Source organism: Rhinatrema bivittatum, chromosome 2 (genome assembly GCF_901001135.1).
Source record: "Rhinatrema bivittatum chromosome 2, aRhiBiv1.1, whole genome shotgun sequence".
Classification (NCBI taxonomy): Eukaryota; Metazoa; Chordata; class Amphibia; order Gymnophiona; family Rhinatrematidae; genus Rhinatrema; species Rhinatrema bivittatum.
The window spans coordinates 463,968,113-463,982,364 of NC_042616.1; the positions used below are offsets into that span (position 1 = coordinate 463,968,113).

Sequence of the window (14,252 nt, forward strand, 5' to 3'; positions counted from 1 at the left end):
AGAATATCTTTTGCATGGTTGTTCAGGCTTTCATCTTAACATCTGTGGATTATTGCAATTGCCTATTGTAAGCTTGCCAGAATATTCACTTAAGGCCTCACAGTTTCTACAAACTGCCACAGCATGATTAATTGTTTCTTGTTCTGTTGAGGATCATATTACTCCAATCTTAAAACAATTGCATGGGCTGCCTATTCTGCAACATGTGTTTAAGATGTTCACTCTTGTTTATAAGGCTCTTCAGGGGAGGTCCCATCTACCTTGCAATTGAACTTGCTAAATATATACCATCTCAGTCATCCCATTCTGCAGAAAGGCAGCTGTTGAATGTCCCGTCTTTTATAGAATTTTATCTTCAAGTTACCTGTAACCATGCTTTTTCAGTAGCAGGCCAGTTCTATGGAACAGTTTGCCTCTGAGCTTCAGGAAATAGAGGACTGTGATGTAGTTTCCCTGTTGTTCCCCTCTTCTTGCCTGTGCGGGAGCAGGTTAGATGCCTGGTCTACCTTAACTCCCACAGAGGGAGAGAACTCTGTGGGCAGGACACTATGGGGCAGGAGAAAGTCCAGAGGGCATGACTAGCTGGGACAGGATGGGAGTATAAGCCCAGCTGGGTTCAGGAGGACTCCATGTCTCCAGGAATAGGAGCTCCTGACCCTCCCTAAGAAACATTGTGAGTACTGAAGTCACACTGTCTTGAGGGAAGGCAGTTTGCTAATCTGTATGCAAGCTCAAACTGCAAGAATACTGCAAAGGTAGGCAGTGATTGTCAACATTTAATGTATGCTTGTGTGAATAAAAGTGAATATTGCATTAGAAAAGGCTGGAGTCAGCGTGGTTTACTGCTCTAACCCAGAGGATTTGCTCGGCCATCCTGATAAGGACTGTAAGATTTTTGGGGAGAATCTAAAATGCCATCTATTTCAAATAGCTTTTTCCTAATGATTTTATCTGTTCTTTTCATTAATATGTATTTCTGAGATTTTATTTATGTATTTATTTATTTAAAACTCTTCTATACCGTCGTTAAGTTGGTTAACCATCACAACGGTTTACATATAGGCACGATAAAAAATGTGAGTGGTATAGATTACAAAATATACATGTGCCATCATAGTACGGTAACAATATAATATAGATTCAGCGGGTTTATAGGAAGGGGAGAGTTGTTTTTGTCAGTTTATTTTTCCACCTGGATCGAGGTGTGTTTCTTACCTCAGATCCTGGCGGCTGTTGTGGCAATGGGCAGAATTTTTCTCCCACCCTCCTTCTCATCTTTTGGGGCTGTATTTGCATGGTATGTTGTTGGGGCTTGTCACAGTTATGGGGTAAACCCGAGCCTAAGTTGGTTTATTGTTAGCCGAAGGAGTTTTGCACTTGGGGGAAACATGAGGGGGGCACGGGTGGCAGCTCTGCTGTGTGGTCTTGGCACTGCTGTGAGTGCTTCCTGCTGAAATATGGCAGGGTATGTGGTGGGGGTGCCGCTGGTTGATGGACAGTCGGGAGTGGGGGAGGAATATTACAGTATGTCACTGGGGTGTGGTGGCATACGGCCTGGTGGATTTGGAGGGGGTAGTTGATATTTTATGTTAGTAGGCTCGGGTATAATGCTGTTAATAAACGGTGATAATAAAATAAACACAAAAGGAATCTGCCAACTTACATCCAAAAAATCACCACTCATATCGATAGTTATTTATTGACTAATTTTTTTTGTATTTTTCGTTTTTTGTTATTAATGATAACCGCATCAGCAAGCCTGACAACGTGCCTTATTACACCAAGGCCGCTCTGACTACTTAATCATCTGCAGTTTTGTTCAATTTGCTATGTTTTCAAGTGTGTTTCATCCTTTAAATTTCAAATAATATCAATGTTTATATTTATTTTTATCCCGTTAATGGCTCGACAACGGCCAATGTTTCGCAACTATGTTGCTTCATCAAGAGCCAATGTATAGAAGGGAAGAATTGTGCCCAAGAAATGTTGCAGCAATGTATAACTAATTATAATCTATCAAATTGCCTCCCGTTCCTCTTCGAGGATGCCATGCTTCAACTCACTTCTCCATCGGGACAGAGTTAATAAACTGTGGCCATGTTAATTTCCAATTTGGTGTTCTGTGTTTTGCTTTGGGGAAATGGGGTTTAGGATAGAATGCCTTATGACCCGCCTTGCCCATGTTATGCTCTTACTGAGAGAAAAAGGACCTGTTTTGTTGTCTGCTCCAAACTAGCAGGCTACAGATCTTGTAGGTGTTATGAGGATTGGAAAATATTTGCGTGGAGAGCAGTTAACTAGCACAAAGTTGTGTTCTGTTTGGGGCAGCTTTTAAAAGGTACGCGCGCGGGGTACATTTGTGTGCACTACCCGGCATGCACAAATGTACGCCCGATTTTATAACATGCGCATGCCGGCGAGGAGGGACCGGGACCTCCGGAGGAAAGAGAGAGGTGAGCAGGCCCAGCAGTGGCCTTAGCACGGCCGGGGTGAGCAATAGGATACCTGGGTTGTGGTCCAAAATGACCCCAGAATTGCACAAATGTCGATTTATGGGGTCCAAATATCCCCCAAATGGTATTAATGGTTTTCTTATCATGACCAGCTCTGCATCTGTCAATAGTCACCCATTATTTATTTATTTAAATTTACTTCTTTCCCGCATCTTCCAAATTTCAGAGCGGAGTACATCGTTACATACATAAGTCAGACAAAATGCAACAGTGAACTTAACATGCAGCCAGTGTAGGAACTTGAGGACCAGTGTGATATAATCACAGATCTTGGTACCTGTTGAAAGTCAAGCTGCAGAGTTTTGTACAATCTGGAGTGATCTAATAGTATTTTTTGGAATACCCATGCATAAAACTTTACAATAATCTAATGATGATAATGCCAGTGATTGCAATACTGCTCTAAAGAGTTAGATGGATCGAGAAAAGGCTTGAGGTGACGGAGCATTTTAAGTTTTGCAAAGGCACTTTGCATGAACAGTGTTGGATCAAGCATAACTTCCAAATTACGCACTTTGTTTACAGTTTGGTTCTCAAATTCAAAAGTTGATGGAACTAGACAGGTGAAAGAACGGCCTAATAGTATGCCGCCAGCTTTTTTGTAAATTTATAGAAAAATTACTGTGTGAGAGCCAAGCTCTAATGGAATGAAGCCAGAGTGATGCAAACTGTAACGGAGCTGACCAGGTTGTTTTTAGTGGAAAAATGATGTCTGTGCCTAGGGCAGCAAAACATTTAAGGGCAGCAGGCTGGCTAAGATTTGCTGCCTTCTAGCTTCAGCAGAGAATAGCCCTCTGCTACTCTGTAACTGCCCCTTACAGGAGATGGGGGTGGGGTGGGGGTGAAAGCACGAAAAATACTTAGGAGAGGGAAAAGCCCTCTGGGGATAGGGAAATACCTACAGTACCTGAACGTAATCCGCTTTGAAGTGCTGAAAAAAGTGCGAAAAGCGGAATATAAAAAATTCTAAATAAATACGATCATGGTAAGTGGCCAGGGTTAGGGAGTTCACTATAAAAGACCAGCAGCAGAAAGACAGCCATTATCCTTTGCATTCTGTTGAACAATAACAGGCAGAGCTGAAGTCAGCAGGATAATGGCAGTGCCAACAGACTGCTGGGTAGGGTAAGAGCCAATAATTACCATCTGCTCTTCTTAGGACTTTATGTCAAAGAATGGACAATATGTTTGATATTTTCTACCATGCTACGTGATTTTTTAAATTTTACATTTATTTCTCTGATTTGTCCATTTCCCTTTTTTTCAGTGATTTCTTTTAGTATGAAAGTAGCCAACTAATGGTAAAATAATTTCTTTCTTTATGTCGTTATTTAAATTTTACAAAGCTTCCATTTTAAAGACATGTGTTGTGTACTGAAGGGTTGCCAGTGTTACGCCAATTTTTAAAAAGGGATCAAGAGGTGATCAGCAAACTAAAGACAAGTGAGTCCGACTTCTGTGCCAGGCAAAACGGTAGAAACTATCATAAAGAACAAAATTGCTGAACATATATGTATGCTTAGTTTAATGGGACAAAGTCAACATGGATTTAGCCAAGGGAAGTCTTGCCTCACAAATTTGCTTTTTTTTTTTTTTTTGAGGGCGTAAATAAACATGTGGATAAAGATGAGACAGTTGATATAGTGTATCTGGATTTCCAGAAAACAGTTGACAAAGTCCCTCACGAGAGACTTCTTAGGAAACTAGAAATTCATGGGAGGGGGAGTAGTGTCCTATTGTGGATTGCCAACTGATTGAAAGATAGAAAATAGAGAGTTGGGCTAAATGGTAAATTTTCCCAATGGAAAAAGGTGAATCGTGGAGTGCCCCAGGGATCTGTTCTGGGACTACTTCTTTTTAATATATTTATAAACGACCTGGAAATGGGAACAGCAAGTGAGGTGATCAAATTTGCCGTTGACACAAAATTATTCAAAATTGTTAAATCGCAAGAGGATTGTGAGAAAATGAAATAGGACATTGCAAAACTGGGAGAATGGGCATGCAAATGGCAAATGAAATTTAATGTAGACAAATGCAAAGTGATGCACTTAGGAAGGAGTAACCCAAATTATAGCTTCATAATGCAAGGTTCCTCATTAGGAGTCACCACTCAGGAAAAGGATCTCGGTGTCATCACTGAAAATACATTGAAATCTGTTCAGTGTGCAGCAGCAGCCAAGAAAGCAAATAGAATACTGGGATATTAGGAAAGGAATGGAGAATAAAATAGAGAATATTATAATGCCTATGTATCGCTCCATGGTGCAATCTCTTCTTGAGTATTGTGTGCAGTTTGGGTCACCTCATCTCAAAAAAGTTATAGCAGAATTAGAAAAGGTACTGAGAAGGGCAACCAAAATGATAAAGCGGATGGAACAATTCCTTATGAAGAAAGGCTAAAGAGTTTAGCACTGTTCAGCTTGGAGAAAAGACAGCTGAGGGGTGATATGTTAGAGGTCTATAAAATAATGAGTGGAATGGAATGAGTAAACATTAATCAGTTGTTTACTCTTTCAAAAAGTACAAAGACCAGGGACACACGATGAAGTTACTAGGTAATACATTTAAAACTAATAAGAAAAAATATTTTTTTACTCAATGCATAATTAAGCTCTGGAATTTAATGCCAGAGGATGTGGTGAAAGCTATTAGTGTAGTTGCATTTAAAAAGGTTTGGACAAGTTCCTGGAGGAAAAGTCCTGTAACCATTATTAAGGAAGAGTTGCAGAAATCTACTGCTTATTCTTGGGATAAGCAGGTTGGACTCTATCTACCCCTTGGGGTCCTGCCAGGTACTTGTGACCTGGCTTGGCCACTGTTGGAAACAGAACACTGGGCTTGATGGACCTTTGGTCTGACCCAGTATGGCAAGTCTTATGTTCTTTTATAAACCGCACAAAAAACAGCTTTATTACTGAAAACAGATCAGTGCCCAATACTTCTATAACCTTCAGAGATTTACCATGACAAACTGATTTTTTTCAAAATTTGTCATGGCAAATTTTCAGCTTTAACTATAGGTCAGCTTGAACATTCATTCACTACAGGTTGTTTATCAGGGACCAGGAATCAATAGGTGGCAATAATGCTTCTGCAGATATCACGGATGTGGTGTCAGTTTTGGAGGCCACATTTAAAAATGGATAGAAAGAGTAGAGACCATTCAGAGGACAGCGACTAAAATGGTGCAACAGTTGGTACCATAAGCCCTATGGCGTGAGACTTGAACACTTAAATATGTATATACCCTACCAAAGAGAAGGGAGGCAAAAGGTATCAGGGATATTTAAAGTCCTCAAGGATATAAATACTACACATGAAGCAAGTATGTTCATTGGAAGGAAACCTCTAAAACAATGTGGTAAATGGGAAGCTAAAAGCAGGAACAGAGTCAAGAGGAACATAAGAAAATATTTTTCTTCACAAAAAGTACGTGGAATAAATGGAACAGCCTTCAGGTTGAGATGTTAAGTAAAGCATTATATATTCAAGACGGCAAGGAACAAATGCAGAAGATTAGTGAGGAAGGGAGGGTAAAGCCATAGATTCAGTATGATCTGCAGGACTGCAAGAAAGAACAGTCCGCAGACTGGGTAGCTTTGCAATTATTATATCTGCCATCACATCCTGCATTTCTATTTTTCAGTCCAGGCGATTATCTGCATATGAAGTATTCCAAAAATCATAACATACACAGTAATTCCATCTACTTTTTCAAATATTTCTTAAAGCTTTTTAATGCTTGAAAAATGGTTGATGTCTCAGAAAAAGCTTTACTACATATGATCATAATTTAGCTGGTATTTGGCATTTTTCCTTCCTTTGTTTACTACAATTATTTACTTGGAAACAAGAGCTTTATAATCTTACAAACTGTGGGGTAGATTTTTAAAAAATGCGCGTTCGCGTACTTTTGTTGGCGCACCAGGCGCCAACAAAAGTATGCTAGATTTTATAAGATACGCGCGTAGCCGCGCATATCTTATAAAATCCTGGATTGGCGCGCGCATGGCTGCCAATTTTGGGCAGCCGGCGCGTGCCGAGCCGCGCAGCCTGCATCCGTTCCCTCCGAGGCCGCTCCGAAATCGGAGCGGCCTCGGAGGGAACTCTCTTTCGCCCTCCCCTCACCTTCCCCTCCCTTCCTCTACCTAACCCACCCACCCGGCCCTGTCTAAGCCCCCCCCTACCTTTGTCCACGGATTTACACCTCCCGGAGGGAGAAGTAAATCCACGTGCGCCGAGATGCGACCTGGGGGCGGTTCCGGAGGGGGCGGCCATGCCCCCGGACCGCCCCGGGCCGAAACCACGCCCCCGGGCCCACCCCGCCCCAAAACGCCGCGTCGATCGTCCCCGCCCGACACGCCCCCGACAAAAAACCCCGGGACTTACGCGAGTCCCGGGCCTCTGTGTGCGCCGGCAGGCCTATGGAAAATAGGCGAGCAGGCTTTTAAAATCCGCGCCTTATTGCTTAACTTTAACTGAAATTACAGGGCTTGATTCAAACCTCTATAATAAAGAAGATCAGGGTCAAACAGTGTGTGGAAAGTGCCACAGTACTAGATCTCACTTCTAAAGGTAAATTAAATCATCTGCACATGAACTATATTCAGGAATTGTTTACTCTCTTTTTCCTCTACACCTGCCCCTTTTGACCTTAGGCATACTGCTTCCTCTTGGTATATGTTTTATCTTTCCAAAATCTGAAAGCCAGTTTTCTCAGAAGTGCACAACTAAAGCAGAAAAGATGAACTCAAAGGTAAAATATCTCTTTCTGTCCTTTATACAGGACTACCTATGGGAAGTCTCAGATTTTCAAAACCCTTACACACTGAGCTACTCTAGTTGCTTTTAACTTCCAGGTAGCCTATATAAAATATGGGAAAATGTTTGTATTAAAAGTTCAAAATGATTTGCTTATAAGATCATTCTACGGGGAGGAATTCTTGTAGCTGTATAAGTCCTGGAGAAAAAAAAAACAAAAAACTTTGCAGGTTGTGATACTTATAATTGGACAAAGAATAAAAAGTTATAGCACATAAGCTTGAGACCATTTATGTCTCTTCTGAAAATGTGAAAAAGTGACGCATGTGGACTTGAATGTTCATGTACTACAGCAGTTTTGTATTACTGTTAAACAGATCCAATAAAATGTATCGCAACCTGCTAAGAATCCTGTAAAATCAAAAACATTAGAACATCAGATATAACCAGAGAAATGTAACATATATTAAATTCAAACTGCGCATCTGTCTTATCATGGAGAGAAGGCGTTAGGACATTAAAAAAATATGTAAAACAAGCTGAGTTTTGTCAAAATTCTATAATATTTGGAAAACAACAAATGTTCTTTAATTAATTATTTCAACAACAAATTCTCCTGAAGTACTGAGTTATCAGAAAAACAGAAATCAGAAGAAAAGCGTTGCCAAAAAAGCAAACTGGCGGCGTTACTTACTCTCTTACAACAGCATACCAGACTGGAACGGGTAACAGGCAATATATATAATACGTCCAGGGGCAGGTCTGAATTAGCAGGAAGGCGGCTATGAACATGCCAGCTGTAGCAAAGCCATATGAGAGAACAGCAGTTGATACCTGAAAAGTACAATCACCAAAAAACATTTTTAATATAGTAGTAACTAAAGTATTGATATATTCTTGATGCTATTTCTCATGTATCAGATCTGATGAACACAATTACATTTTAGCAGGCAGCTGAGAAGGCAGGATGTGCGTGACTATCTGAAGTGATACTGCTTACAAAATTAATGAAACACATTTTAAAACATGCATGAGTGATGCTGGTGGACAGGCAGAATAATTTAGGTTTGATTCAAAAAGAGAGGCTGAAATCCACCATCTACTAGAAAAGTTCAAACTTGTACATCCACATACTTAAAATTTCTATCCTATAAAACAAGGGTGGGAAATATTTTTTGTGCTGGGGGCACATTACGAGTTCTTGCTCACGCTGCTGACCGAGGGGGGTGACCCCCTTTTGAGATCTTGGAGAGAGAACAAGAAAAGTAAATAAACAAATTAATATTTTCTTACATCTTTCTTTATTCACTACTGAAAGATAAGGTTTTATGGTTGAATCTTATCAATTTTCTCCAGTCCATTTCACTGCTGAAAGTTGAAGAACCATACAACTATTTAACACATTTTCTTTGGTCTCTATTTCAATACTGAAAGGGCTTGCCATAAATAATGCAGTTATGTGGTTCTGCATTTTTCAATGTTGAAACAGACTTAAGAAATTTTGTAATCTCTAGCACATTTTCTTCACTATAGCTACCTGTATACCATATACTGCAACTACTATGTATAAAATATGAGAGAGAAAAGCCCATTTTCCCTAAAAAAATATTTATTTCTCATCCTACCTAAAACAAATTCTATGTATGACATTATATACATCACTGCCCATATTCCTATCACTAAACTGAATATTAAAAAGCTTTTTTTTCTACCTTTGCTGACTGGGGATCTTAAATTTTCTATGAATTTAATGACCGTCTCTATCCATTATGGATGGAAGTGTATATAGACGCCAGGACGACATCACCTTTCTCTTTGTGTTCATCTTTAATTCTCACTGTTTTCAACGATGAAGAGACTTTTGGAAAGGTCTATGCTGAATTCACACAGACGAAGGAAGGTGGGGTTTATGCTACAGCCCTCTGGATTATACCACTGATCCTTTAACATATGTCCGTCCCTCCATAACAATCCCCTATTGAAGTTGTTGGCTACAGCAAAACAAGGTCCTCGGTAGGAATTAAATAAGCAGTTGTGCCGTGCACTGTAAAAGCTAAATTGCTGCGTGAGATTTTACGTATTTGGATAATGCATAGTAACAGCACAATTGCTGAGTAGGATGGGTTATTGTTGATTATGTAGTACTGCATGTAGGTAATAGTAGAGATGTGAATCGTGTGCCCGATCGTCTTAAAGATCGGGTTCGGCTGGAGGGGGAAAAAAATCTGATCGCTGGAGATGTGAATCGGAATCGGTTCCGATTCACATTGTTAATTTTTTTTTAGTGAGGCCTGACCCTTTAAAATTGACCACTTACCTTCCCCCACCCCCCCCAAACCCCCCCAAAACTTTTTACGAGTACCTGGTGGTCCAGTGGGGGCGCGGGGACTGATCTCCCGCTCTCGGGCCATCGGCGCCATTTTGGCTGCCACTCAAAAATGGCGCCGATGGCCCAATTAAAAAAAAACCCACCCGACCCTTTAAAGATGACCCCTTAGCTTCTCCCACCCTCCCGATCCCCCCAAAACATTTTTTAATTACCTGGTGGTCTAGTGGTGGTCCTGGGAGTGATCTCCCGTTCTCGGGCTGTCGGCTGCCAATCATAAAGATGGCACCGATGGCCCTTTGCCCTTACCATGTGACAGGGTATCCGTGCCATTGGCCGGCCCCTGTCACATGGTAGGAGCACTGGCTGGCCGGCGCCATCTTTAAAACTTTTTACGAGTACCTGGTGGTCCAATGGGGGCGCGGGGACCGATCTCCCGCTCTCGGGCCATCGGCGCCATTTTGGCTGCCACTCAAAAATGGCGCCGATGGCCCGATTAAAAAAAACCCCACCCGACCCTTTAAAGATGACCCATTAGCTTCTCCCACCCTCCCGATCCCCCCAAAACATTTTAAAATTACCTGGTGGTCTAGTGGTGGTCCCGGGAGCGATCTCCCGTTCTCGGGCCGTCAGCTGCCACTCATAAAGATGGCGCCGGCCATCCAGTGCTCCTACCATGTGACAGGGGCCGGCCAATGGCACAGATACCCTGTCACATGGTAAGGGCAAAGGGCCATCGGTGCCATCTTTATGAGTGGCAGCCGACGGCCCGAGAACGGGAGATCGCTCCCGGGACCACCACTAGACCACCAGGTAATTTTAAAATGTTTTGGGGGGATCGGGAGGGTGGGAGAAGCTAATGGGTCATCTTTAAAGGGTCGGGTGGGGTTTTTTTTAATCGGGCCATTGGCGCCATTTTTGAGTGGCAACCAAAATGGCGCCGATGGCCCGAGAGCGGGAGATCGGTCCCCACGCCCCCACTGGACCACCAGGTACTCGTAAAAAGTTTTGGGGGGGTGCAGCCAGATTTGGTGGGCTTAGCGGGGGAAACAGGACTGGGGTAAGGCAGCAATAAGGGAGCTGTAGGCATTGGTGAGAACCCGTTCTCTCAGTAGCCAGCCCTCCCGCCAGCTGGGGGGGATACCTGTGGATCATGCACCAACTTTCCCAGGTGGCCCTGCGATGCTAGGGGGTGGGTGGCACCCCCCTGAGAGAGTTCAGCTGGGGAACCTCCCCATCACCCCTTCCTCTATGCCTCCCATACAGCCTCCTTTTTGGAGGCCTGCTGAGGTTTCGCTCTCAGGATGACAAGCATGGGTAGGTCTAGGTGCGCCTGGTTTCTTCGCAGGAACCACTATTCCCGGCTGGCACTTTGGAGGCGGTGCCATGCATGGACCATGGCCAGCCATGCAGACCCAATGGGCACAGCCACAAGGTGTGGGTTCGTCGCATCCACTCCCTTTCCGACTGTGGTGGTATTGCACGTTTGGGGCGAGCACCTGGAAAATAGAAAGGTGGTGTTTTGGTGCGATAACTTTGCTATGGGTCAGATCATTAACTGTGAATCTGCAAAATGCACCCCGGTATCCAAATTACTCAGGGAAATGGTCCTAAGTTGTTTGTAGTTAAATGTGGTAGCACAAGTGCGGCACATTCTAGGTATACACAATGAGATTGCTGTCTCTCTCGATGTAAGTGGGAAGAGTTCCAGAGGCTGGTGCCCAATGCAGAGAGGGCTGGATCACCAGTGCTGAAACACCTTTGGACCATTGGAGCGAGGATGCACTCGAGCTGCTGCAAGAATCCGTCGCTCCATCAACTTGTCGATTCTATGTGAGAGGGTAAAACGTTGTCTTGCAGTTCTTGGGCAGCACGGATCAACGACAAGGCCCGGTGTCTTCAATCTAGGTAGTTAACTACATGGTTCAGGCTCGGTGAGATGGAGCATCTAGGGGTTTGGTGCAGGCAATCATGGCAGGCTATTCCTTCTTTGCGAGGGCGCAGAATTGGCCCAACCAAGTTAAGGAATTCGCTGTCAAGAAGGTCATCGCCAAGGCCAAGAATACAGCCCCTGATGAGTAAAGACTGATCGTACGTGACAACTTGCTTTTGCACGCCCTACCAGCAGTAGTAGCGAGCGAGTACGAACTTGCTCTGTTCCAATCCACCTTCACCATGGCTTTCTTTGGAGCACTGAGAGTCAGTGAGCTTGCATGCTTCAGAGGTCTCGCTGGATGGCGGGAAGCTGACAATCTGGATCAGGAGGTCAAAAATGGATCAGACAGGTCGAAGTGTAGTGGTCACGCTGGCTGCAGTGGAGAGGCTGTCTACTTGCCCTACACGCTTTGCTGCCATCAGGGCAAAAGGAGTGGCATGATTTCTAGTATATGCAGACTCATGGCCACTGAGCAAGTTCCAATTCAGTGTCATTCTCAAGCGACCTCTGGAGGTGGCCACTTACAGGCGGAGCAAATCGGTACACACTTGTTTACGATAGATGCAGTGGGTTTCCTGTTACAGCAATCCAGCATGTGGAGATCCCCAGCCTACCTGACCTATATTAGGCAGACCAGCAGTCCCCTGAATCAAGTCTCATCTCAATAAGACCACTAAAAGAGACCTCCAAACCACCTAACTCCCTCCCCATTCCACCAGGATCGTGATAACCAGTCCACATAATGAGTTAACAAATATGGTATTGCTGTATTGTTTCAGGTCTTCTCTGGCAACAAAGGATAGCGTGGATCGCAGGACATTCTTTTGTGTTCTGGGAAGAGCACCGCACGAAAGGAAGGGCTTTGGGGCCACATTTGGGTCTGGTGCCAAATGATGTGATGGTGCATTGGTTTGGCAGGAGAGGCATGTGCCAAGACCAGCTCATCCCATTCCTGCAAAGACTGCTAGCCAGATCATTCCCACGCGAGGTACTCTTAATACACCTCAAAAAGGACATAGCAGAACTAGAAAAGGTGCAGGGAAGTGGAGATGGAATGGCTCCCCTAAAAAAGAGAGGCTACACAGATTAGGGCTATTCAGCTTGGAAAAGAGATGTGTAACATTTGGCCGGTCACAGAATGGTCCTGCGATTAGCCTCACTCACCCCAGAACACTATGAGTCTCACCTATGGCAGAGACACCATCATGTTCCCCTGAAGTCAGCCACCTTGCTCCAGCATGCTGCCCCTTAGATGCATGTATGCCCTGCAGTGGGAACTCCAGTGGTGGCATCCTGTAATGACATCAGTGCGGCTGGGTATTTAATCCTTAGCCATGCTTCCAGCCGGAGCCTCAGGAGGAGCAGGTCCTCCTGCTGTGCCTTGCTGCAGGCAGTGCATGTTGCTTCACCATTTCAGTCTTGCCTGCCTTGTTCCAGTCTTGCTCCTGCCTGCCTCATTCCAGACTTGCCTGCCTTGTTCCGGTCCTGCTCCCTACCTAGTCTCTTGCCTCTTCTGCCCTCTTCTTGTTCCTTTCTCTATCTGACCTCGGGTACTCTTACTACTGCCTGGATACTGACATTTTCTGACCACTGCTTGGATACCGATGTTGCTTGATCTCCACCTGCCCTGACCACTGTCTGGATACTGACGTTGTCTGCTCTCTGCCTGCCCTGAACTTGGCCTGGATACTACACTGCCTAAATTGCTCTCTATGGGATTCTCACCTAAGTCCTGCCAGCCTCGGATCCCAAGGGCTCACCCAGTGGGGGAAGAGACTGGCACAAGTGAAGCCTAGTCCTTGTCGGCTGGGGCCTAGCTGCTGTCGGGTAGGGCCTAGCTGGTTCACCAGCCAGGCAGAACCAATCTCGCCACAGCCCAAAGGACTCACACACTGTGACAAGGTGACTGAAAGGGGACATGGCAGAAGTTTATAAAATTATGAATGGACAGTTATTTACTCCTTCAAATGATGATAAAACAGTGGAACACTTCATGAAACTAACAACCAGCAGATTTATAATAAATTGTAGAAAGCATCTTTTTACTCGACACGCAATCAAGCTGTGGAATCAGTTGCTTGAGGAATGTGATCCAGATGACTAGCATAGTGAGATTTAAAACAGGTCTGGACAAGTTCCTGGAGGAAAAGCCCATAAAACATTATTAGCCAGGCAGACTAGGGAAAGCCTTTGCTATCCCTGTGACTGAGTTACAAGAAATAGATTTATTTTTGGGTTCTGCCAGGTATTTTGCAGCAGGCAAAAAATAAAGCCTTTGGCATTTTACTCTTTAATACTTTATTTTATTTATTTATAATTTACATTTCTATGACACCTAGCGAATACAGCTCCAGGCAGTCCTACCGTACATAAAACAAACACAATATTACAATAAAATAAATAACACAAAATCACATTAGTACAATAGACAAAACATATAAACTTAATAATTAACTAATGAAAACATTAATTTCATCATCATAGCAAGAATATTTTTTTCTTAAAAACAAGACTACAAAGAATTGAAAAAGAAAATATAAAATTATTAACAGCAATAACAGTGGCTATATATTTGGGGTGATTTTCAAAAGCAATTAGAAATGTAATGCATGTAATTGGGCTTTTTGAAAATTACTCTGGGGTTGTGCGCATAAAAGTACATGCGCAAGTCATTTTGTACATATTTGTAAACAGAGAAATATAGAACCTGATG

The 14,252-nt window shown here is 43.4% G+C and overlaps 1 protein-coding gene across 1 annotated transcript in view; it reads right to left on the reverse strand.

The window, feature by feature from the left end:
• PIGN (phosphatidylinositol glycan anchor biosynthesis class N) overlaps window positions 1-14,252 on the reverse strand; it is a 535,187-nt gene that overhangs the window by 197,181 nt on the left and 323,754 nt on the right. The window contains 1 exon segment of the mRNA XM_029590493.1: window positions 7,972-8,111. Within this exon segment, the coding sequence (XP_029446353.1) occupies window positions 7,972-8,111 (140 nt within the window).